Genomic DNA, 27,770 nt, shown 5'->3' on the forward strand with positions numbered 1-27,770 from the left:
AAAGGTGCTACTGGTTTGTGGCAGAACAGGTCTTGATGTCGCTTGGGTTTCTATTCCCTTTGATTTCTTTATCTACGATACAAGGAAATAAAAAAATGTTTACCATTTAACTAATATATCTGTAATTTATATTCAACGACATAAATACTCTCATTTTCTCACCTTTCACACTGCGCGAGATAAGTTTATATTTTGGTCCCTGTGACGAAATCGCAATAATAGCGGGCTTAACGTCCATACATTCTGGAAAACAGGCACCATTTTGGTTATTATAACGGTACAGGTATGTGCCCAAAGCATTTAGTTGTCTACACATGTTCACTGAAATACCTTTGTGTAGAACTTCTTTAGTATATTTTTCTTTTTCAATTTTTTCTTGTTTGCTAACATGTGTAACATTAGTGATATCAGTGATATCTAAACAGGACTTCTCACCGTTAAATCTTCGTTCTGACATAAAAAGTTAGGTTACAAATTAGTTTACATTGCTTTATGTGACACTAGAATGAAATAAAGTCCTTCTAGCAGGTACACTACATGTGCTACTGACCTTTTTTAATGTCATTGTCGTCCTGGTCCAGTACTTTGACCATCATCTCCACCTCTCTTGGGCACATTGGATTTGCTCTTTGCTCTTCTTGAGTATCTTGATCCCCCACCTTAACTTTTCCAGCATTTTTTGGCCCTTTCCAGCACCATATCTGACTCTATCTCCATCTCCGTCTCCATAGCTGCAACCCCCACTGACACCTTCTCCTCACCCGCAACCCCCACTGACACCTTCTCCTCACCCGCAACCCCCACTGCCACTTGCTCACTCGCCATCTTCTGACGCTCCTCGGCACCAAACAGGTTCCTCTGTCATTTTATACACTCAGACATGGGCGTTTGTTTCTGCTGTGGACCAATCAGCAATGATGCACGCCGAGAATGGAGCATTCCATTACATACGAAGGGATTTTATTATTAGGGAATATTTATTGCGTTGCACTTTAGCAGTTAAATGTTTTTCTAAATTAAATGTATATTACTAAACTTCTATTTTATAGAAATTAATGAAGAGACAGTGTAGTCTTCTCTTTTTTTACAGCTTTGGGTATTAACTTTAGCGAAAGCTCTGCCCCTTTATGCTAATGCCTTTGGTATCTCGTTACATTTCCCGCAAATGTCGCTGCAGTGTGTACGAAATTAAAATCATTGTTCACGACAACATGGCTGTAAAAAGTCGCTAAAGGGACGTCCGCTCTTCCCTTTATCGTCCTAAACAAGGCTAGTGTGTATGCAGTCCACGGACAGAGCGATCGGACCAACCATCGCATGTAAAATCGCTCTGCATAAAAAATTGGTCGAAATTTCTGTAGTGTGTACCCAGTTTAAGACAGGGGCAATGAGATAAGAGAAAAAGGAAAGACAAAGGCAGTTAGAACAATGAAGAGGCCGATGAACTAGCACAAATTTTAACAGTGACAACATTGAAGTGGCAGTGCAAACAATCAGAATAGGGTGCAAAGGAAGAGATGGTGTGGAATAATTACTGATAGTAGTGCAGAGGAAGGCTGTGGAGTGGAGACCAGTACTGCACCAGGAGGCGGTTCCTGATTTGGAATGGACTGTTAGACAATTGATGTGAGGCAAATCGGGCACGAGATGGTAATAGAGTTCAGACAGGAGTGGTGTGGGGACCATGAAGATGCCAATAAGTCACTGAGGGGATGGTTAGTTCCAATTTTAAGAGATGCATGGGAGCCGCAGGCGTGTTGGTGATTGGGAGGGGTCAGCAGCGACAAGAGTCTCATCAGGTGCCTGCCAGAATCGTCTTATGCTCACATGCTCTGCGAGCAAAGCATCTGCTTATAGAGCATGTGTGCAGTTTCTAAGGAGGTGGGGAATAGACGTTCCGGTATATCATACCGGCATATACTGCCCCATTTTGAGCACTGATCATAAAGGTTATAAAGTAGGCCATCAGGTTGAAAACGTCTATCAGTGAGATCAGTGAGTGTTAAACCAAATTACAATGCCCCTCTTTATAACACTAGCACAAACACAGGCCAAAACTATTATAGTAACATATGGAATTAATACATTTGCTGCGATATCTTTTCATTTTAATGTGGTCAAAATGATTTGTTTATTAATGATATCTGCTTTTGTAATAAACAGGCTAGTGCAATAGTGATTATACTTTATATTTTCCCTTTGCAATCTCACTTTCTGAGCTGTTCCTCTGGCTATGAATTTTCCGGCCCAGCTCAGGACAAATTAGCCTACATTGCCTACAGCAAAACCAGGAAGTGGAATTTGTGGTCTCTGAATGATTTAATGTCATGGTCTGCCACTCAGTATAGTCTTGGATCTCCACTTTCCTATTTATATGTAAATCTCTATATACCAAGTAAAATGAGCCTAGCACAAAGTGACAGAATTCAGATCTGTAAACAAGATAGAACATTTACATAGGTGGGCGCTACACAATAAGAAAACCCAAAACAAATAATTCAAACAAACCTCCAAGGAAAAATTCAAATGTATCCCAAAGAGTTCATATAGAGATCAAAGTTCTGTGTAATACTTCTCCCACGTCAGTGTATGGTCATATCCAAGGATCAATCTCAAAAACATGGGAAATAAAAAAACAGAAAAGCAAAGAAATATATAGTGTAGTAACTTCAAAATAAAAAGAAACAAAATATAAATCAAGACTTGAACTTAAATATAAAGATGGAAATGTAACTTTCACAAAACCACCCTTTGTAAATGTGCTTACATTAAATTTAGTTTATATGAAACCATCAGTCACCACATACATCTGTTTTGAGAGTCTCCCCCTTCATGAGTCAGTTCACTTGTGTAACGAAACTTACCTTTTCCATGCTCCAGCGCTGACTTCTCAGTGCCACGCGTGTTACTTCCCGGTAGTGGGTCACATGACTCGTCTCTATGGGCGGGCTTTTCAAACTTGCCTATCTATTTAATGCTAGCACTGACACTTGAACAGTCTCAGTTCAACTTGTTTGCCGTGCTGCTGACCTCTGAGCTGCTCCCTGAGTTTCCTATCTACTGATCTCCTGTGTACCAAACTATTTCTGTTTTGACCAAGCGCTGCTGGTCTCCTGTGTACCGATCTCTGCCTGTCTGACCATCCCTTGCCTGACTTACCGTGTACCGGATCCAACCTGTCTGACAATCCTCTGCCTCATCCTCTATGTACCAGATCCTGGCCTATTTACCATTCTGCTATGGCTACTTTGTTCCTGTTAGCACAGGATCCCCGAGGTACTTCTCTTTTATTTAAATCCTGTTGTTACATCCCAAGGCAGTCCAGGGGGCCGCGACCTGTGAGTTCTCAGCAGCAAAGCCCATCCTGCCTTGCTGCGGTTCTTAGGGAAAACCGGGGAACTTGTTAGACTCCGCACCCCTGGTCTGCTAGTGCCAATTGGAATTGACACTGTTTTTTTCAAGAATTGTACAACATGATATCAGATATAGAAGGCATGTTAATATAAATTGTCAATGATCCATGGGTGTGAAACGTTTCCAATTATTGTCTAGTTATCCTCGAAGTATTTAATGATCAAGGTTCTTCGCTCATTGGCTTATTTTAATGAGCTCTATCGGTATATTGTATTAACTACTAGCCGTTCGATAATAAAATATTTATTGGTTAAAAGGTATTGCAGAAACTATCACAATAGGCATAATTATAATTCTAATAAAGAGGATGCGATAAATATTAAAATAATAATAATAATAATGTAAGAGTATCGTGATACGGCTATCACATTAATAACTCATATAGTCAACCATAAAATTGCCATAAAATCCATGTACATAACATAAAACACCACATACAAAAGTACACATCAAATTGAGATGCAATGAGACCAATATAAGGATTGACGGATATATCTATGGTAATAGGTTACTAGCCAAGTGTCCAACCAACGTTAACCATATTGTAAGTGACAACCAGTAACAATGTCCGTGTCCAGAGCAAATGATATTACTGTTGAAACGTGTATAATCCACTGGGGACTAATGGCATGCTTCCTGTGGTGCGTGATTGAAGTAAATCACTAGTCTGAAATAGCAAATATTTTATTATCGAAGGGCTAATTATTAATACAGTATACCGATAGAGGTCATTAAAATCAGTCAATGAGTGCATAACCTTGATCATTAAATCGTTTTATTGAGGGAGGGATACCCATGGTTAGTGCACTCTTGTAACCCTTGGAAACGCGTACAACCCCCCCTCCCCCCAAATATCCATAAAGTATTCATGTCAAAGAAAACAAATGCACATAGGGCATTACCTCATTTTATTATACAGTATAAACAATAAAATCAATTTAAAAGAAACAGGTATATTTTCTCCCAATTGCACAATAGAGTATATCTGCCTACCAGAACTTCAAGATGTTAACACTCAGAGCAAATTGTTTAAAGGGCCCAAAAAGAACTGTAAGGTGAGCTGGAAAGGTAGATGTCCTCTCTTAGTGGAAAGGGGTACTGCCGCCAAAGCATTTCAACAGTTAAGTCTTGCTTAAGGAGAGGAGGGTATGTAACAAACAATTGTAACTTAAAAAGATTACAACAAGAGTAATCCTGTATAAATGATTTATAATTGGATACCAATCCTAGCACTCCATTCTTGGAGTGACAGGTGATAAACTGATTCATTTTATATTTGCAACTCTTATTTCAAACTCTGTTATATTATTATTGTGCTTATTAGATGTAGTGTTCCTGCACATGGGGCATGAACCGGATTTGTGCAACACCATGTTGTTGATGACACCCACCTTTTTACTATCAGGTAGGGCACCTTTCACTAATTTATATATTCGATTTTGAGATCTCCTAGAGATAAATTGAGGCCTCCCTGGAAGATATGGGCCTATAGTGCTATGTTTTTTTCAATACATTCAAATATTTATTGATATTTTTTTCAACATTTTTATGCTGTGAGATGTATCTAGTAATAAATGGCCATTCGGAAGCATTGGCTCTTTTATTGGTACTCATTTCTTTATCTTTTCTATTTAAAAGGGATGATCTATTCATCTTAGAGACCTGATATTTGGCTTTACCAATAACTGTTTTCCATTTGTGTGGTTAAGATGGAATCCTCCGTACAGTATCTCCTTAAGTGAACAATTTGGCCTAGAGAAATATTATTAAACCAATTCTGGTGGGTTAGCATACGTAGGTTTACAGTACATTTTTGTGTGAATGGAACTATCTTTAGTATAAATAGCTAAATCTAAAAAAATTGATGTTCAGAGAGCTAATTTCAAATATAGGTCTATATTGTAGGTATTATTATTCAAATATAGACAAAAAGAATCTAAAGATTCTCATGAACCTCTCCATGGAAACATGATGTCATCAATAAATCGATGCCAGCAATCAGGTTCTCCCCAAACAGATTGTCATGCCAGACCACCTGGTTATCCCAATAAGCCATAAAGAGATTGGCATAGCTTGGGGTGAACCTCGTTCCCATTGCTGTACCAACTTTTTGTAAAAATAATTGATTATTAAAGTAAAAATAATTATTGGTAAGAGTGAATAGAATGCCCTCTGATATCTAATATTTGTATTATCATATAAAATAAAGATTTTCGAATGTGATTGCTGTGCTTCCAAAGCACAAAACAGTTTTATTCGTAAGATAGATTACAGGGCAAATATCGCATGCATACGCTTGCTCAGTTAGCGCCAAAAGAAGATTCAATTAGAACCCTCTGGCTTCCAAAGCCAGAGGTGAACAATTTATGCACTGTACAATCATTGAAAGCAGTGACATCACAAAGACTCACAGTTACAGTATTAAAGTCTACTTTCATAGGCTGATGGGCCTTCCAAGAACTCGATGCCCCATTGGTTGATTGCTCTGGTTACTGTTCTTGAGGTGGTAGTCATCTTTCCATGTGTGGCCAGGTGTCCATTCCTCAGGATCCCGCCTCTAGAACTGTATAAACTGGTTCTTTTATGACATCAGAGTTGCTATTTGGTGTATGGAAAGTAATATTAGTTATAACTAGCGTTCACAATGTGCGAACGCTACATAAATAATACCGGAAATGTTCTCATGCGAATACAAACAGAATGAGACCAAACTCAGTGCAATTAATATGTTGGAAACATTAATTAGCTTTTTTCACCACATTCATCATCATCATCATCATCATCATTTATTTATATAGTGCAGCAAATTCCGTAGCGCTTTACATTATATTATATATCAAATTATAGAAATACATTAGGCTTGTTTACATGTTGCTACGATAATAATTAGGTTGCGTATTAATTGCATTGCATACAAATTGTAGTGTACAGAAATTATTGATTAGTACCTTCGTCCAATTATTCAACTTCACATCTAATATGAATTTTTTTAAATTTGTATCTATGTTATTCTGATAGAGGAAATGCTTAGTGGTTTCAAGCCCAATTCGTGCTCAATAATAGTATACAAACAGCAGCCAATCATATTTACTGATTGATTTATTCATGCATAATATGTGGGTACTTTAATTCCATCTGCAACTGCTAGTTTATATTTATATGAAGTGGGTCAGAATTCACATTATTATTACTTTCCAGCTCACCTTGCAATTCTTTTTGGGCCCTTTAACGAACTTGCTCTAAGTGTTGTGTCTTGAAGTTCTGGTAGGCAGATATATTGTGCAATTGTGAGAAAATATATATGTTTCCTTTAAATTGATTTTATTGTTTATACTGTATAATAAAAGCACTATGTGCCTCACATTTTTTTTTCTTAATCAATCCACGGTACCGCAATAACGTTGATCTTTGTGCGCACACCATAGGGTTGCAAAGGAAAATCCGTATTATTGCGGTACCGTATTACCGTCAATACTGCGCACTTTTTACTGGGACCGGAAACCTAATTGAATGTTTGATTTCACATGTTTTTGAGATTGATTCTCGGATATGACCATATACCGTCAATGAACTTTTTGAGATACATTTGAATTTTCCCTTGGAGTTTTTGTTAGAAATATTTGTTTTGGGTTTTATTATTGTGTAGAGCCCATCTCTGTACATTTTTTGTCTTGTTTATATTATATTTGATGGGGTATAGTGACACACTGTTTTTTGGAGCCTTCCAAACTGTATATTTCTTTTTGCACAGGGTACAGGTCTATGTTGTTGCAAAAATATAAAGGAGTTGTAGGCAGATTTGCACAATGCATTGGATGATAATAGTCACACAAAAGAAAAAGCTTTTGTTGCCATTAGCAATCAATCTGATTTTGCTATTTTTTCTAGTACAGTTTAGTTTAGAAAATGAAAGCATATTTAGCTATCATCAATTATTTATTCCACTAAGGGGGCACTATTATTTATTTATTCTCCTCAGCGGGGTCAACACTTGTAGTGCAGATTTAGTGCACTACTTTTAGTGCACTTCATTTTTTACACTATAACCCTGGTACTCAGGCACATGCAAGGCAGATAAATGACTGCAGATGTGAAAAGAAAGGATCGGTGGGGCCATGCTCTAGTGGTAAATGAGTGGAGCTGACAGTGAGTGTGACTCGGAGTGGAGATTGGGATAGCAGTGAGGGTTTACCAATTTGAGTAGTATAGGTGGGAGTAAAGTAGGGTCTAATAAAGAGGTGAGTTTTCAGAGAGCAGTGGGTTTGGGGGAAGGGAATAATTTATGGTATTGTTTATGGGTTGGGGAAATTGAGGGGAGGTGGCAACTCTGGAAGGAAGGAAGATAAACTGTTTTTGGACATGTTCAGCTTTAGGTAGCATTGGGACATCCATGTTGAAATAACAGAGGCACGGTTGGTCACACAAGATAGTAAAGAAGGGTAGAGGTCAGGGGAGAAGAGATATATTTGAATGTCATGGTTTAGAGGTGGTACTGGAAATTGAACAAGCAAATTAATACCCAAGAGTAGAGTTGTGCAGTGACAAAAACAGAAGGCCAATAACAGAGCCTTATGGGACATCAAAAGATAGTGGAAGTGGAGGGGAGGATATGCCAGAGGTAGAGATACTTAAGAAGTGGTTGGGTAGTTAGGAAGTGAACCAGATAACTGTATTACAAAGGCCAATGGAGTAAATGGTGTACAGCAGAAGAGAATGTTCAAGGCAGTTTATAGTGACAGAGAGTTAAAGGAAAACAAGTATGAAAACATAACCCTTAGACTTTGCTGTAAGTAAACTCTTGTGAAGGCTGTCTCAGTGGATGGAAGCCTGAATGTAGTGTGTTAAGAAGGGAGTAAGAGTAAAGAAATTGAGATAGGTGGTTGAACACAAGTTCTTTGAGTAGCTTGGAGGCAAAGGTGAGTAGAGAAATAGTACTTAGAGAGAGAGACTGGGTCAAGAGGTGGTGTCTTTAGGATTGGTGATATGAGCATGAGTTTAAAGTTAGATGCCAGTGGAAAGAGAACGTTTGAAGAGGTGTGTCAGAGGCAGAAATACTTGGGGGAACGAAGAAGTTGGGAGTGGAGTCACCACTCAAGAACTGACAATCTGTACTTGTGTGGCCATTTCTGAAGAATGCTCGCATTCTGAAGGAGTCTGGGATGAATGTCTGGATCCTATGGGGCCAGTCATTGCAGTTCGGTGATGACTATTTTCACACAGTCAACCTGATTTTCCAGATGTCCTAACCAATATTTATTAAGTTCAATCTTTCATCCTCAAAAAGCCCTACTTGATCTAGAACAAAACTAAAAGCTTCTATAAAGCATAGGCCAAGTTGCTTTAAGATGAGAATTATTTATTCCTGGCCCTATACTGGCATTCAGACAATTATTTTTTGTCAGTTGTTGTCCAAAACAAACTGAGACCTCACCAATGCCTTAGAAAATGCATGTCCCTTTCAATACATGTTAATATCCTGTTGGTTCTTGATGCAGCATGTATATGTTCTCAAAATAAACTTAGATTCTTTTCAACCATAGATTCATCTAATTGTTTTTCACTTAAGATGAAGTCTGCATGCATATTGTAGTCACCAAATGCATAACCTTTCCCTTATTCATGGTAATGTGATCAGAAACATAGCCGCGAGGGTGCTACAGAACCTCGCGGCTAATTGAATTGGCCCCTTTTTATGCTTTTGAAAACTGTTGATGGCCATGTTGGACTGTGGGGCTATGTAGACAGCTAAACCTAAAGGTGATTACTCTCTTCTAATTCTCCTGGATCTCTCTGCTGCATTCAACTCTGTTGACCACTCTCTCCTCATACAGACGCTACAATCCCTAGGTCTTCAAGACACTGTCCTATCCTGGTTCTCATCCTACCTATCTAATCGCTCTTTCAGTGTTAATTTCTCTGGAACAACCTCCACTCTGCTTCCTTTATCAGTAGTAGTACCACAAGGCTCAGTCCTATGTTCTCTATCTACACCACTTCTCTAAGAAAACTAATAAGCTCCTTTGGATTGCAGTATCATCTCTGTGCGGATTATACACGAATTTATCTATCATCTCCTGATCTCTCACCATCTGTGTTGTCTTGCGTAACTGACTGTCTTTCTGACATTTCATCTTGGATGTCCTCTCTTCAACTCAAACTCAATCTTTCAAAAACAGAATTAATAATATTTCCACCCAACAATAGAAGCTGTCTGACATTTCTCTTTCTGTTGACAACATGACTGTAAATCCCACCCCGCAAGCTTGCTGCATTGGTGTAATCGTTGACTCGCAACTTTCCTTTGTTTCCCACATCAGCGCTATATTTACATCATGCGGCATACATCTAAAAACATTTCCAGAATACGTACATATCTCACACAAGACACTGCAAAAACTTTAATTCATGCACTCATCATCTCCCGCATTGACTACTGTAATTCCCTCCTTACTGGTCTTCCCAAAATCAGACTCGAGCCCCTACAATCTGTTTTGCATGTGGCGGCTTTATTGATATTCCTTGCAAATCTTTATTCCTCTGCTGAATCACTCTGTTTGTTTCTACACTGGTTGCCTGTTTTCTACCGAATCCAATGTAAAATACTTTTGCTAACCTACAAGGCCATCAACAAGATTGCCCCAACATACATCTCCTCACTTGTCTCAAAATATCTTTCAACTCGAAACCTCCGTTCTGCACAAGATCTGCATCTCTCTTCCACTCTCATCACATCCTCCCATTCTCGGTTACAGAACTTTTTTCGGGCTGCACCCACTTTATGGAATTCCCTCCCTCACACAGTAAGACTTTCCTCTAGTCTTCAAACCTTCAAGCGTTCTCTGAAAACCTACCTTTTCAGACAAGCTTATAATATTCCTCTACCACCCTCTTAATCTCCCTAGGTTACCCTATTACCACCCTCTACACAGCTAACACAAGACAACAACCCTCTGACCAACATAGTTGTGTGACTGAGCATACAGCCCACTAAATACTTTGTATCCTTTGCCCCTTTGCATTCTACCTGGACAAATATTCAATATGATGTAGCACTTACTGTTGTATATCAAACCATTGTCCCATAGATTGTAAGCTTGCGAGCAGGGCCCTCTTACCACTACGTATGACCCAGTATTGTTTTATTACTGTTTGTTCCCAATTGTAAAGCGCTCCGGAATCTGCTGGCGCTATATAAATAAATTATGATGATGATGATCTATGACATTCTTGCATCACTTGTGTGATTAGGTGGTATATAGGGCAGCTCCATGTTTTATTCTGAGGTATTGAGATAGTGATAACCTTGACTTAAAACCCTCCCCTCTTTTTTCCCCAACAAAAACAAGTTTATTGTTAATTAGCATTGATACTCTTGACTAATGTCAACTTAAAACTAAAATATGATTAATTTAATTCTGAAATCTAAAGCTGGGAAGCAGGCATTCCTGACCAACTGGCTTGATCATTCAAGGACTCCTTATTCTACTTTATAATGATGTCAAACTGAGCTGAAAAGAAAGGTCAGCCTGAGCTTTGCCTGTCTCTGGTAATTAGCCTTTGTGTGCTTTTGATTTTTTTTTTCATGAGTAGTATTATATTCAGTTTAATATAAAAAGGTTAACTTAATTAGAAATGTAAAAACCTCATTAATAGAGTAGAAATATATTGAATTGTAGCTTTCTTCAAGAGATTGACAACAATCTTTTGTACTAGAATGTGAACTGGTATAGTAATGGGGAAAAAGCACAAACTATTGATAATACACTAGATAGAGATATTAAGGACAAAGTAGCATGTGGTTGTTATCTCTGATCTTCCTCCTATGTCTAATAAATAAGTATCAGATTCATGATTAATTATGAGATTACATAATACAACTGGCTGTTCTGCATCATATAGATTGCTAATAAAACCTCTGCAGCATCAAATTACAGCTGCATATTATGATTCTATATGAAGTCACTGAAGTGGAGGTAATAAAATGTTTAGCCTTTATGAAAAGAGAAGAGAACGAATGCATGCCTGTGACTTGTAGAAGAGATAATCTTATTTCAAGGGATTCACAATATTATTATAATTATTATTATTATTGTGTCCTATTTATAATGAGCCAAATCGGTGCACTGTATTTAAAATGGGTAATGAAAAGCAAAGAAGTATAAATTATCAGACTGAGAAACATTATACGCAGGAGCCTGCATTGAAGAACATGTAACCAAAACTCAAATATTACCAGAAATATTATCTAAAATTTTTAGTAGTATGAAGCATGGATTACCATATTGACCACTAGGTGGCGACTCTCTGCAGGACTCTACTCATTATACAGTATTATTATGTGTATAATTAAGCATTTTTTAAAGTCTTGCCATTCTTTTCAAAATGAGCTTTAGAAGCATTTTAAATAAGTACATCTATTAAGCATATTGGGCTTGATTCATTGAGGAAAGTAAATCAAAAAACACTTTGCACCTTGGCAAAACCATGTTGGATTGTATGGGGAGCTAAATTTAAAATGTGGGGATAGTTTTATAGTTGGGGAAGGGAATGTCCTAGATCAACTTTAAATTTCAGTGTAAAAATAAAGCTATCAAGTATTTGTGTCCTACATGAAAAAACATCCAGTTTTTAACTTATTTGCAAAATAATAAACTAATATGCACCCCTTGCATTGCAACATGGTTTTGTCCAGGAGAAAGCTCTAATTTTTTTGCCTAACCGAAACAGGCCCATTATGTATAACAAATATTGGCAAAACAGTGGCACAGTGGATAGCATTGCTGACTCATAGCACTGAGGCCATCAGTTCAATTTTGACTAGATCACTATCTGTGTGGAGTTTGTATGTTCTCCCCGTGTTTGCATGTATTTCATCCAGGTGCTTCAGTTTCTCGCACAGTCTAAAAACATACTGGTTGGTTAATTGGCTGCTGACAAAATGACACTGTGTGATAGAGAATTTAGACTGAAAGCTCCAATGGGACATTGACTGATGTGAATTAATTTTCTCCTTAAAGCGCTGAATAATATGGTAGCACTATGTAAGTAAATGATAATAAGTCTAATAATGCTAAAAGCTACACTAACAACAGGAGGACTAATGATTCCACAATATCAGTAATTGGGTTTCTCACCCCTCACACCTTCCTCCAAAATGTCAAACAGCTCAATTACTAACTGCAGAATAGAGTATATGGACTCACATCACATCTTATATTGTGCAAATGTACCTATTTTTCTGCCTGCCGCCTACTGTGTGTGTCACCATTTTGCTTTTGGGAGCAGACCTCATAAAAAAAATCCCCTGTTTGTAGGATTGTTGGTCCACAAGAAAATGCGAATGGCAAAAAGTATCAAAATCAAAACATTGCTACACATTCTAACCTCCTATCACATTAGCATCACCTACTGCATGAATACCAAGTTTCCTTTATTCTAAAATACTGCTGTAGTACATCATGTGTTACATGAATTAAATGAGTGTGAGGGAATATTGGAAACTACTTTACTACATGGTTAAATAAACGTACTTTTCAACTTTTTTTATTATATTGGTAGAACTGTGCTGATACGTGCCAACATTTTTGATCTCCCAGAGGGGAGATCCTGCAGCTCATCAAGTCAGGATGATTCAATTTGCTGTGAATCTCGTCATTAAGCCACGCCCCCACCCACTCCAGAAGGGACGTGGGCAGGATGCTGGAAGTTGCACTGCTCTTCCAGGTATCTGGGAGAACGCCTAGAAAGTCGTGAGTCTCTTGGACATTCCAAGTGAGGAGGCAACTGTGCTTAAAACTGTACTTTCCTGTACAAAATATGTGCCTAAAAGGAGGAAATGGATATATACGCCAATGAGCGATTTTTGGCACCTCTACAAATCACCCTGTGCTGTTGCAATATTGTTTAGCGTTCAGGACTCCATCTTGTGTCACAAAAGGTCAATTTGTAGAAATAGTGTTAATAATCTCTATTATTAAGTAATTTGCAGTCTGATTTCCTTAGCAATCAATTTGAATGAAAGGTGATTTAATCGTTAACACGATTACCACAATTACTACACCCTCGAGACCTACAAATAAAAAATAAATGTATTAAACACTGATATAAATATTAATAGACTTACCTTAAAACCGACTGTGCAGATCACCGATGGAGCAGCATGATGACCGCAAGTGATTTCGAATGAAGAGCTGTTCGGAACTACAGTTTAGTGCTATCGCGACTTCTATTTGTTAATTTAAAGCGGCAATGTTGGGACCCCGCATGGTAAGTGTTTGAACACTTAACCCCACTACTTATGGACAAGAAAGAGAAAAAGAGTATGGTTTGGATGCCAATAGTTCATTGAAAGTTACTTCATGTGGGTAATGGGCTCATGCCTCTGACCAGAGATGGTGACGCTATTTATCTACTGAAAAAGGCCAAAGCACAAAATAGTTTACAACAGTGCTCAGTTATGAATGTGTTTGATTCAATATCCTAGCATTGAAATAATCACTATGCCCCTTGGGTTTGTGGCTCCAGTCACTCATTGTGCTTTCTGCAGCCTCATAAGACCTGGGAGAGACCACTAACCTTTTAGAAGGCAACAAGAGTGGCAGATGTAGAAAGAGTTCCTATGTCCTATAGAACAATTCCAAGTTCTGGGGTGCCATGCTCATGTCTCTCATGGCACCCAAATGCCGCAAATAACCACAGATGGCTAAAGATGACCAACAATAAAGTAATATACTTCCTGTTGCTGTTTTTTCAATTGTGAAAGCCACTCTTGCAATAATATTTTTTTTCTACACAACAATGTCTGTTTCTCTGGCACTACCCATGTAAGCCATTTATATTTAGTGTACATAAATATTTGAGCAGTTCTGAAAATCTGTCTGTGTAACAAGTAGAGACCTCTATTTAGCTGTATGAATAGCTACACACACCAGGTGTAGAGAGGTCAAAAAAAGTGTTTCTGGAATGTACTTAAAAGTGCTTGCAGCAATGCATGACCTCATGTATTTAAATAGTTAAACTGGTCCTTGTTTACACTCCTTAGTATTCCACAGACATAGCTCTAGAAATTTATAGGCAATGTAAGCCAAGTCCTAGCTTTGTAAAGACCTTCACCAGTTTTGTGCAATGCAATGTCTTTATCAAAGCTCCTTGTTTCCCTGCTTTGACAGAAGATAATTCTGGTGACTGTTCCGATGTTAGTATTCTTGGCTGGATATCTTATTTTGTGTTACTTGTATATGTTTTATGGAATGTAATCACAAAGCATTTTTCGGATACATGCAAAATGCTATAGAACGTTTACAAATTTCTATATTAACATTTGAACTACTGTACCACATCTACACCCAAACATTTAGGGTCTGATTCATTAAGGAAAGTAAAGCAAAAAAAAGGAGTAACTTTGCACTTTAGCAAAACCATCTTCCATTGGAGTGGGAGGTAAATTTTAAATGTGAGGGCAGATTTAAAGTTGGGGTAGGGAACGTCCTAGATCGACTTTAAATTTCAGTGTATAAATAAAGCTCGCAAATATTTGTGTGCTAGATGAAAAATCGGACAGTATTTAACTTCTGTGCAAAATAATAAACTAATTTGCACACCTTGCATTGTGCCATGGTTTGTCCAGAAGAAAACTTACTCCTTTTTTTTGTCTTATTTTCCTTAAATAATCAGGCCCTTAATCTTTAACATAAAATTCCCAGCAATCACTTGTTAGTTTAATAGAGTGCTCAGGTTGCATCCTCTGGGCATGATTAATTAAGGAAAGTAAGGCAAAAAGGAGTAAGTGTTCTTCTGGACAAACAATGTTACAATGCAAGGGGTGCAAATTAGTTTGTTATTTTGCACATATGTTAAATACTGTCTGTTTTTTCATATAGCACACAAATACTTGATAATTTTGTTTACACTGAAATTTAAAGTTGATCTAAGAAATGCTCTACCCCAACTATTAATTTGCCATCACATTTTAAATTTACCTCCCCCTCCAATGCAACGTGATTTTGCCAAAGTGCAAAGTTACTCCTTTTTTTGCATTTCTTCCCTTAATGAATCAGGCCCTCTGTGTTCAGTGACATACCTGCACTCAGAGTGCGCATACTTAGTAGCAGAGGATATATGTGTTCATAGAGAAGCAATAGCCTCATTGTTTAAACTGCAAAACACGCATTATCACAGTCCAATTGTTATTTACAACTACAAATTAAATTGTAAAGTAAATAATACATATGTAAAGTGTTGCTGATCACAAACACTAACATTAGTTTGCCAATTTGGTCAATGTCTTTCCTCCAATGAGCATATTGTAAGCTACAGAGTATTTTTCTTAGACAAATTCACAAAATGTTAAAGAACAATCCACCCCTGAACCTGTCGGGTTGGGCTGAGCCCTGGAAGCTGCACATTAAAGCAGCAGTGCGTCAGAGATACAACCCACAAATATTCAACCGATCTGCCATGGAGGGTCTTCATCATCATCATCATTTATTTATATAGCGTCACTAATTCCGCAGCGCTATACAGAGAACTCACTCACATCAGTCTCTGCTCCATTGGAGCTTACAGTCTAAATTCCCTAACACACACAAACACAGACAGACAGACACAGACAGACAGACTAGGGTCAATTGTTAGCAGCCAATTAACCTACCAGTATTTGGAGTGTGGGAGGAAACCGGAGCACCCGGAGGAAACCCACGCAAACACGGGGAGAACATACAAACTCCTCACAGATAAGGCCATGGTCGGGAATTGAACTCATGACCCCAGTGCTGTAAGGCAGAAGTGCTAACCACTGAGCCATCATGCTGCCTGTCTTCCTGTGTCACACTCCCACACAGCACTGGTAAAATCCCCCAGGGCATATTTTTATTTGCAATCTACTCTTGCTGATGTCTATAAACATCAATTACAATGCTTATTTTGTGTGCTTTGTATTAAAGTGATAATACATTGTAATTACCTTTTAAATTATCTCCCCAAAGCTAGAGGGGTCTTGTTTCGTTGTCTATCTCTTTGCCTGTTGAATCTTCTGACTTCTTCTTTTTTTAGAGGGAGCAGTCCAATAAACAGCGTTATAACTGACAATTGTAAATGTTCCACTTCAATTAAATAATAAATGTGATCACTTTAATAGGCTGTGTTCCTATAATATGTCCATTATTTTCAGATTATTGCATATCAGCCTTATGGGAAATCGGTGGATTGGTGGTCTTATGGTGTCTTACTTTATGAAATGCTGGCAGGACAGGTAAGACCTTTCTGGTGAAGAATATATTAATTTCACTTGTCCTAGTGTGTTGTTTGTGCCATATGTTATGTCTTATAGTCTCCTGTATCTTTTGCTATGCTGTCCCTGACACTAACATATTAGCCCAGTAGAATATATTTTTGCTGCGATGCTGAAGGTTAAAGTTACAAGTCATTGGCAAGATCATACTTAAGTATGACTAAACCCAACAGAAATGATTACATGCATTAACAAATAATATATTTGCAAATATAAAGTGCCAAACACGATAAAAGATAGTTAACTAGTTACAGTGATATGTGATGTATTTTACTACTCTGATTAAAGATATTCTATTTTGGTGTCCTCATTTTTCATTCTTTCAGAATATAATCTTACAATTGCACTTCCACCACATAACCTTGTTTCCATGCATTTGTTATTTGGTATTTGTACTGATTCAGTCAAAAATTTACTGGAAATGACTGGAAACTAATGTTATTGAGGTTAATAATAATGTAGGAACAATAAAAGAGCCAAATTATGTGATTTTAGAAAACAAAATACAGATGTTAGAAAAAAAAAATAGGGATCCAAAACCAAAACACGTGAGGGGGGTTTTGCCAAAACCAAAACACGAAGTTAATCCAGATCCAAAACCAAAACACGGGGGTCAGTAAACATCTCTAGTATATACCCATTCCAGAAAGAGAACATTGTAACTAACCGGCCTTTTTTTTTCAACGTTACAAAGCCACCATTCGATGGTGAAGATGAAGATGAGTTGTTTCAGTCCATCATGGAGCAGACGGTATCTTATCCAAAATCACTGTCCAGAGAGGCTGTGTCCATATGCAAAGGGGTAACAATACTATATTTAACTTTTTATTAGAAAAGTACATATTGCATGTATATTCTCCTAAATTGTTATTTGCATATATAAACTTGGAAATGTGACTTGGTATATCACCTGCTTTACTAGAACATGGATCCACTTATATCGTGATTTTGCTTCAAAATAACTACTCTACAATTTTTTTATTTTTTTTTATAACTATTTATTTTGAAAAATAGCAATCATGTACAGATAAGAATCAACAATTAGTACATTTGCAGGGCAAGAGACAAAAACAGAGAACAGTACATGTCATGGGCATATGTCAATGAAGCTAAAAATATTTGAATAGCAAATATATAAAGTAGGTAGAGGTTGACAATAAACCGACAGGTAAGTATACAATTGTTATCCAGAATGCTCAAGAAACTATAACATTTTATAAGTATATAATGGGGGGGAGGGGGGGGCACTGGTCGCCACCGAGACTGAAAGAAAAAGAGAACACACTTCCCAATTATTCCCAGAGTTCCCTATCCCTATCTTTCCTTTTTAAGAGGAGAAACAAATAAATAAAGGAGGGGCAATAAAAGTTTCAGAGGGGATTACTACTTAGATTCTCTGGGAAGGGAAACAGCATCGAGAGTCCAGAGTCAGGCTACTTATGAACCTAGGGAGTCTTTTTAGGAGGAAGGTATGGGATTATAAGTAAAGCCAAGGGGCCCAAATCTGGTGGAATTTATCATCTTTGTCATGCAGGTGGTATGTAATCTGTTCCATCCGGGCAATAAACCAGATATAGGATCGCAGGGCCGCCATAGTGGGGGGTTCAACTTGTTTCCAGGACTTGGCTACTAGGCATCGCGCAGCAGCCAGGACATGGGAAGCCAATTTCGCAGACTGTCTATCATCATCAATCAAAGGGTAACAGAGAAGAAAAGACCATGGGTCTTTCCGGACAGGGCATGGAAGGAGGGAGGAGAGGAGGGCCCTAACTCGATCCCAAAAGGAGGATATTTTAGGGCAGGACCACCAAATATGCAAAGAGGAGCCCATCTGGCCACAACCCCGCCAACATAATGGAGAACTAGAGGGGAACATTTTGGTGAGTTTGTCAGGTGTGTAGTACCACCTATAGTAAACCTTATATGCGTTCTCCTTCACTGAAGTGGAAATAGAGCTGGTGGCAACTTGGTCCCTTATGATTTCCCAATAATCCTCCTCTGGGGGGGCCCAGATCCCTCTCCCACTCCCTCTCATGCCTACCGCCCGGAGGTAAAAGTACATTGAGAATTAGGCTGTGGATAGAGGAGATCATGCCCCTACTTAAGGGTGAGGAGAGACATAGAGATTCAAAGTGAGACCTAGGAGGGCGGAGAGGAGCACCCCCGAGGAGAAAGCCCACAAAGTGCCTTAATTGGAAGTACTCGTAGAATTTAGGATGGAGACCTGGATATTTAGAGCGTAGGCCATCCCAGGAGATAAAGGCCCCCTGAAATAACAGGTCTCCGACAAATCGAACTCCCGCAGTGAGCCAGCGGCTATAGAAGGCGCTACTCTACAATTTTAAACTAATTAGCATATAGTTTAATAGTAGCAGATGAATATTTGTTACATCTTATGTGTTTAGTGAAAGGCATGAAAGACCTGCTTCCCTGAGTCGTTAAGGAGAGCAAAGCATAAAAGAGGAGTAACTGCACCTGGGCAAAACCATTTTGCATTGGAAGGGGGGTGTCAATTTAAAATGTGTGGACAGTTTTATAGTTGGGTAGGGTATGTTCTAGATCAAATGTAAATTTCAGTGTAAAAATAAAGCTATCACGTATTTGTGTGCTACCTGATAAAAAAGCAGTCAGAAATTTCTGTATGTGCAATATAATAAACTAATTTGCACCACTTGCATTGTAGCATGGTTTGTCCAGAATCACAGTTACTCCTTTTTTTGCCTTGCTCTTCTTAAGGACTCAGGCCCTTTCTGTCTAAATGTACTCAAGAAACCAGTTCCTCCCAATTGTTTAACACGTTTCAATGGGTGATTCACGATTGAATGCATTGCAGGATCAGTGTGGCCAATCAGACATTGCTACGGAGGAACAAATAATATTGTTTATTTTTCTTCAGTTGCTTACAAAGCACCCTCTAAAGCGTCTTGGATCTGGCTGTGATGGGGAACATGATATACGTGAACATGCCTTTTTCCGTTGGATTGACTGGGAGCGTTTAGAGCGTCTGGAGATCCAACCTCCTTTCAAACCACGTCCTGTAAGTGTTTTTCTAATCTAAATATAACCATATGTTTGTCTGAGGGAGGATTGGGAGACTTGTCCTAGTACTAATAGTAATTACTGTTATTATTGAAGAGACCAGCCCCGGCCCTACATAGACAAACTAACATTAACCTTCCAGTATGTTTTGGACTGAAACTGGAGCACCCAGAGAACACCCATACAAATACAGGGAGAACATACAAATTCCACACCGTTTGTGTCCTGGTTTTAATGGAACCCATTATTCCAATGCTATATGGCAGCAATAGTAATCGCTGTAACACTGTGCTGCCAATATAATAATAGTAATAATTAATTAAAACAACCTGTTTCATTTACTGGGTTTGAATTTAACATCATGTGTAATTAAAGCAGTTTTAGAGAATGTTTGTTTTTAGAAACTCATTGCAATTTCACCATAATAATTGTAGTTACCTTTGTCCTTGCATGAGGACTAGATGGGTAGAGGGTGTGGTACAAAGTGCCTGAGCCTGAGATTGACTTGGAGGAATAACATTGATGGATTGTAGTTGGAGGAGAAAACAGGGCACAATAATTGGAATCTAAATGGGGTAGATGGACTGCGCGGACCAATAACAGAGAGCTAGTGGTTTATGCGAGTATACCCTACAAGGTGAAATGCGTAGCACCATACTTTGCATGGTGGGAAATGGCAGGAATTTGCCGGATGGGGGTCAGAACGTTAATGTTAATTCAGGTCCCCAAGTTCAGCCAATGGGCTTTGTCTTTAGTGAAATCTGCGTTTTAAAAAATGATGGCAAACTGCCAAGAATAGTCGGTTTTATGTAACCGCCGTTTGATACATATATCCCTAAAGGGAGATTCAATTGGCAGCGATGTGACGAGCGGATATCACCTCAATGTCCGGCTGCGCACAATTACGGTAGGAATCACGCTCATTTTTGTGCGCACCGCTTTGGATTCCTGCCATAACATCAATGCTAAGTGTCTCCACAGACGTTCCAGAGACACCTTGCTCTGAATTGAATTTCCCCATAAGCATTTTCACAGGAATGATAATATCATGAAAATATTTAAGAGCACTTGCTTTGTATAACTGGGTACCAACTTCTAAGCAAATTATTTCCCATACATCACGGATTTGTTTTATTTATCGAGAAAATATATGTTGTCTTTGCACATTTGCTGTACCTAGTGCACACAAAACTTCAGAGGGCGTGTCTGTCTCCCCTATGCCTGCTCTCTGTCATGTTTGCTATGTTCAAATATGTTAAAACCCAAGTAACATCACACTAAACCCTCATGTATGATTGTATGTGATGTCCTGTTCAAGCTCTGCTACGGTTACTAGGCCATGAGCTGTTGAACTGTGAGAGAAATTCCATGCATGCATAAGATGGGTCCATTCTGTGCTCCCTGTACTTCTCCCTCTACACTGCCTCCCTTGGTCACCTTGTTGGCTCCTTTGGCCTCCAGTATCACTTTTATGCTGATGACACCGAAATCTATCTTTCCTCCCTTGACCTTTCTCCATTTATAATGTCTTGTGTCTCCTACTGTCTCTTATCAATCTCATCTTGGATGTGCCAGTGCTTTCTTAATCTCAATATTTTCGAGACTGAAATAAATGTCTTCCCCCCTCCAGGGCTCCTTCACCTACCCCCTCTCTCTTTCTATTGATAAAACTGCCCTCTTTTCTGTGCCTCTAGCTCATTGCCTAGGGGTCATCCTTGACTTCTCCCTCTCCTTCAAACCTCACACTCGGTCCCTCTCCAAATCCTGATGCCTCCACCTCCAGAATATATCCATGATCCGGTCCTTTTTCACCATGGAAGCCCCCAGAACGCTTATTTGTAGTCTCTTGCCTTATTATTGTAACCCCCTTCTCTCTGGCCTACCCTACTCCCACCTTGATCATCTTAGGTCTATCCCAAATGCTGCTGCCTTGCTTATTTTTCTCTTCTACCGCTCTATCTCTGCATTTCCTCCCCACCAGTCGCTACATTGGCTTCTCATAGCCTACAAGATTAAATTTATACTGCTCACCTACACAGCTCTCAACCAATCTCCCCCACCTACATATTCAACTTCATCTCTACCCACACTCCTTACAACTTAACTTACTTATTACTTCTTCCCACTCCCGCCTCTGGGACTTCATCAAGGTTTCTCCACACCTGTGGAACAATCTCCCACGCCCTATCAGGTTAGCCTCTACTCTTCAAGGCTTCAAGCGTGGCCTTAAGACTCGTTTCTTTAGTGAAACCTATCAGCCCAACTCCTAACTCCTTTGTTTCTGCAGTGTTGTGGACCTTTTGTGGCACCTTATAAATAAAAGATAGTAATAATCATAAAAATAATTAAAAGGTAATTAATTAAATTAATATTTTCGTATATCCATTTAACATAAATTACCAGCTGTCTATCTAGAACCCAGTACTTTTATATTAAGACTTCAAGTACAATCATGAATCAAATATGCAGTTTTTATGCGAAAACAGTTTATTTTATATGCAATAGTTTTGCTCATTCTTTTTATTTTATTTTCTGTTACAGTGTGGGAAGAGTGGAGAAAACTTTGACAAATTCTTCACTCGAGGTGCTGCAGTTCTTACACCTCCAGACCAACTTGTCTTAGCTGGTATCGACCAGAGTGAATTTGCCGGATTCACGTTCATCAATCCAGAATTCATCCATACTAATCCTCATAGCCCAGTGCCCATATCCCTGGTGTGACCTCTCCATGCCTACCGCAAGGAGCAGATGGATTTTTCTATAGCCCTAGTCTTTTGGCCAGCATGGAACACGTGATAATGGCTTTCTTGGCAATTTATGCCCCGCCCCCCATTTCTCCTCCTTCCCTTCCTGCATCTTGGAAAAGCACTCAGTGTTGTAACGTGCTGTGTGAGGGGGCCAGGATGCATTAGTGAAACCATTCCTACGGGACCTGACACTGATATGGCATTTCACTCTAACTAGACCATGTGAAAAGCTGATGAAGTTATACATTTGTGTGTGTTTCCTCTGAGTTGTTCAGTGTTTCAAGATATCATGATAAAGAACGAGGCTGTTGCTTTATTGCCTGCAGTGAAGTTAAGTTACAAAGTCACATGCACGAAACTGGAGAAGAGATGAATTATGATTTGACCGTTGGAAAGTGAATAATGAACATAAGATGAACACCTGGGAGCCTGCATTTTTGTCATACATTCATACTTGAAGTTAAACTGGATTTCAGATAAACAATAAGTGAATTTCCCATTTAGTTTTCGCAATCCCCACTTGGAATGGACTAAACACTGCCTGCATCTCCCCCAAAATTGCATCTAACACTGCCATGCATGGCCTTTTAATATATTTGTATGTGTATAATATATCTAGATGTTATTCTGTACATGTAGACACAGGCATCCCCTTTCCTCTCTCTGAAGACAATAATATATGTATTATAGACTTTGATCATCCGCTTATGTGCATGAGCTGTAGGAGATCATACTGTGTATACACGCTAGTTAGTTTGATACTTTTTGAGTCTTTCTGGACTTGGTATTGACATAGTGGACCAGGATGTCTAGGGCAGGATAACTGGTATGGGCTTCCATGGGTGTATTTTAATATGTAACTTCCATGTATTCTAAACATCTTAATTCTAGTGTTTCTTACAATATAGTTTAGCATTTTATTCACACTGAGTATTAGAACTCACTTAGGGGGGGGGGGTTCTATTACACAACTCCATTGTAACAATAATACAGGTTACACTCTGGATACGTCTTGTTGGTACATCTGTATAAGTGTACATGATATCAAGTTCTTATGCTGCACACAGGTAGCTTATCTGAACATGCATTATTTAAAAAAAGTTAATTATAGAGATGATGTAATACTAAGCTAAAATCTTATGATAGTTCAATAATGTCTTCTGATCAGCTTCCTTCTCATACTGTTACCTTGAAGTGGAAGAGAAAGTGAATTAAAGCAATTTCAGTGAATAATGATGGCTAATGAACTAAGCCGGGAAAGCTCAAATAAATTGGTTCTCATTGAGCTAGTTTTGATTTTCAGGAGTTGCACACTTCACAAGCAGAATAAAAACAAGAGGATATTTTTGTAGAGGTATCTAAGGGAAAATGTGTTGACATTCATCACAATGTATTCAGGATGTGATGGTGGGGCTGTCAGAGCAAGCTTCAGATAACGCAGTTCTTCATAGGAGCTGGGAGCTTGCAGTGACTTAACCTAAGAAGAAAAGTTTATTGACGTACTGCTGGTTTCTACAGTGAGGGGGAACTCCTATAGCGTGAAGGTTAAAATGCCTCTATCAGACTAGAAATGTGAATAAAACAGAGTGCATGCTTACCATGATTATTAATTATGTTACATTATTAATGTATAGTAATGTCTTTGAACTCAGAGCTTGCAATATTAATAATATACAAGCATAACTATGATGTCTTTAGTAGAACAATGACTGAAAATATATAAGGTTTAAATTTAAAGGGGAGATGATAATCTGAAAATAAATTCTAATTAAAATGTACTTATTTCATGTCACATTATTTTTGCTTGATATGTGTTTTTTTGTTTTTTTATTGATAAGAATTTGTTCTTTATTGCAGACATCCACCGAGGAAACATTATATTTTATTATAGTAGACCAGCAGTGATTTCACTTAACATAAAGATATTGCTATTATCTCTAGGGCCTCAGAAAGAGAACATTTCAGATTTCTTCTAGAAGACTTTTCATGGATAAGAATAGCTTATTCAGATGAGGCTGGCAATAATTTTGTGCACACACTGTATCATGCACTGCTCAGCTATTTCAGCTTAGAGTTTCAGTCTCTTTATTTGTTTAACGAAGCCCTGGGTAATCCTTCGTCAAACATACACATTATTAATAGATACGTTTTGCCAACATTCCCCCCTAGACTGACAGAAATTTTGTGCATTTTTTTTCATTCAGAGTTACATTGCAGTTGAACTAGTAAACACACTTAGCGTTATCAAAATCTATTAATTAACTGGCTTTTCTGCTCTGTCAGTAACCTCATGTAACATTCAAACATTAAAGTGGACCTGTCACATGATCACAGTGGAATAATCCATTATGTGGGCTGAACCATTAGGCAGCGTGTCTGAATAATATTCATTAGGCACTAATTTCTTGTGGACCAAATTGGCTACATTCCCAAAGTTATTAGTTCAATCCATAAAATGAATCCCTTCACGGTGTGTGGTTGACAGATTCACTTTAAGGAACACTATCATTTAAATGTTGGAATTCATTAAGAAAAAATAATATGCTTACATTTTCAACATAGTTTTAAGGTTCCTTTTATTTAATTTTTCTTGTTAGTACAATTTTCACTGGCTACACATGTGTCTGAACAAAACACTAAGCATGCTTAACACTATGTGGAAATATTTGCTACTAAATAAATGCTATGTTTAATTATGTTTAGTTTATATGTCAGGAGGAGATTGCATTTAAAATAAAGGCAACAGGTAACAATATTTATTTTTTTCTTTTGCTCTCAATATTGCCAGAACACCTTCGGGGAAATAGCACTCGGTATGTGAGGGACTCTGACAAGCACCTTGTCTGTGTGCCACCTACCACAATGCCCTCTTCTCTATATTAGAACTCCAGGCCATTATGGAGCACTGGGAGCTCTTATGAAGTGAGTGTTTATGGGGCTGAGGGATGGTTTCGCTTTATTAAGTCTCCACTTTACCCTGGGAGACTTAATATGCATCTTGTCCACAGGACGTTATTCGGTCAGCCTTATTATACTGTATTCCGTTTGTTACACTGGGTGCAAAATACATGTATTGGCAGTTATTTTATGTTGCACTAAAAGAGCTCCCATTGGCCACTGCTCTTAGTTATTTTCATCATCTTCTAATTACCGTTTGGATTGTACTGACTAAGGTGCTGAACCTTCCAGTAGATCTAAAGGTATAGAACACAGTAGACACTTAAGACATCCTAGTGATCATAAGAGACATTTGTATATTACACTGTGTAATATTAAAATACTTTGTAATATCTAATATAAACATGAAGTTCTTAGGGCACATTTTGATCAAATTCTGAATGTCCATTGGCTGCAACAAGGTTACCTCATTCATATATGTACCTACACTAAAGCATCTGAATGAGGTCATCGTGTATACTCTATTAGGAAAAACTTTGGGATGCTTGGTTGAATGTAACAATTTGGCATTAGGCGAGAATCATGATAGATTTACTTCTGGCTAATAAATAGTAAAGTATAAAGCGGTACAGACTGATAGCACCTCTCATAAAATATATCATGTAATATTTACTGTAGAGCATTATTTCTGCAATGTTTGCGAAAATATGGGTCTATGTTGTTGAAAATTTAGGAGTGTTGGTGGAGACTGAGACCAGTCAAAAGTAATATAAACATTATAATATATCAGCTCCTTTATATCCTGTATCTGTGATATATTGGATACATTTTATTTTTTATGTTCACACTTTTGGGAAATTTGCTATGTGCATTCCTTTTGTAAGAGCTCATGCACAAAAAACCCAAAAAAGGCATATACAGACGTTTATACTTTGTACTTTGTCGGAGCGTTAGAAGCACATTCATTAATACATCTCTACTTATTGAGCTTTCCTATTGAACTTCATTGTAATTTACTGCGTGTTTCTGAACACTGCAGGTAATATTGAAATTGATGCAAAACTAAAGAAATTCTTGTCAGAAATTGTAATAAGCTTTAAGGATGCATGTTAAATGTTGAAAACTACCAGTCAAGTTTATGACTTACTAACAGGGCCGTCTTTCCCATTGGGCATGGTGGGCAGGTGCCCGGGGGTCCAGGGGGAAAGGGGGAAAGGGGACCCTGGCAGATCTGCTGTAAAAAATCCTTTAAAGAGAAAAAAAAAAGTAACTTACCTTTTGCGGTCAGGTCAGGTGACGATCCGGCTCACTCCCTGGTCCTCTCTTCCGTGATGCGCTCGCAGTGAATGTCGGACGTGATGACATCATCACACCCGACATTCACTGCGAGCACAGCATGGAGGAGCACAGCGACGAAGTACAGAAGAGGATTCAACGCATCGCGATTGAAAGGTAAGCTAAGATATATATGTATATATATATATATATATATATATATATATATATATATATATATATATATATATATATATATATATATATATATTAGATATAATCCTTTTTTTTTTTGTTACTTATATATTTATATATAGGGGCCCCGGTGCACTGCTGTGCCCGGGGGCCCATACTGTTGTTAAGGTGCCCCTGCTTACTAACAAACTGTAAAAGTTGTCTAAATCATCCAGTAACAACAATCTGAAAATATCAATAACAGTTTTCACTTTACTGAATAGAGGTGTTTGCTGCTAATCTCGCTCTCTCTCATTTCTGTGTGTATTTCTAATTCTCACTATGGGTTTCTAACACAAAACACATCAGCAGACATAAATGATATTTGTGTGTATGAAAACTGTGTGTGCGGTCAATACATACAAACATATGATATGAATAGGAGCACCTGCTTCATGTTCTCACCCCCTCACTGCTCAGCCAATCAGGACCACACAGGATCATATTGGTATGCAGAGAGCATCTTATGCTGCAGTCAGCAGCTGTGATTGTAATGGGGGTAGGATCGGATGAAGACAGAGGCAGAGCAAGCTGAGGCTTAGGAATTTTGCATGTATTAACCCTGCTGCTGCAGATTCTCAAACATCACCCCTCTGCTCTTAAGCGTCACACTTAATTTACTATTGCAACTGCCTGTGCTTACCCCTGGGCGAGAAGGGTGTCGTCTTAAACATCAATTACTTAGTACAGGTAAATGCAATAGCAATTTGAGGAGGCAGTTTGGGAGCAGAGCATTTTGTACCAAGTGGATGGGGCACGTTGTCACCAGAGGGTTGCTAATCCCTTTCAGCTCTGAAAGAGTTATTCTTGAGGAACACTGACTAACCCAAAGGAAAGTGAACACATTGCAGTTTTTCTCCCTATACTGCTGCTTA

General features: G+C 38.3%; 1 protein-coding gene across 1 annotated transcript in view; it reads left to right on the forward strand.

Moving 5' to 3' along the window:
* Window positions 1-24,266, forward strand: part of PRKCG (protein kinase C gamma) — a 270,969-nt gene extending 246,703 nt beyond the window's left edge. Inside the window, exons 15-18 of the mRNA XM_075190817.1 lie at window positions 16,583-16,663; window positions 17,397-17,504; window positions 19,599-19,739; window positions 22,283-24,266. Of these exons, the coding sequence (XP_075046918.1) occupies window positions 16,583-16,663; window positions 17,397-17,504; window positions 19,599-19,739; window positions 22,283-22,462 (510 nt within the window). The 3' untranslated portion in view covers window positions 22,463-24,266. The remainder of the gene's footprint in view (window positions 1-16,582; window positions 16,664-17,396; window positions 17,505-19,598; window positions 19,740-22,282) is intronic.
* The last annotated feature ends 3,504 nt before the right edge of the window (window positions 24,267-27,770 follow it).

This window comes from Mixophyes fleayi, chromosome 11 (genome assembly GCF_038048845.1).
Source record: "Mixophyes fleayi isolate aMixFle1 chromosome 11, aMixFle1.hap1, whole genome shotgun sequence".
Classification (NCBI taxonomy): Eukaryota; Metazoa; Chordata; class Amphibia; order Anura; family Limnodynastidae; genus Mixophyes; species Mixophyes fleayi.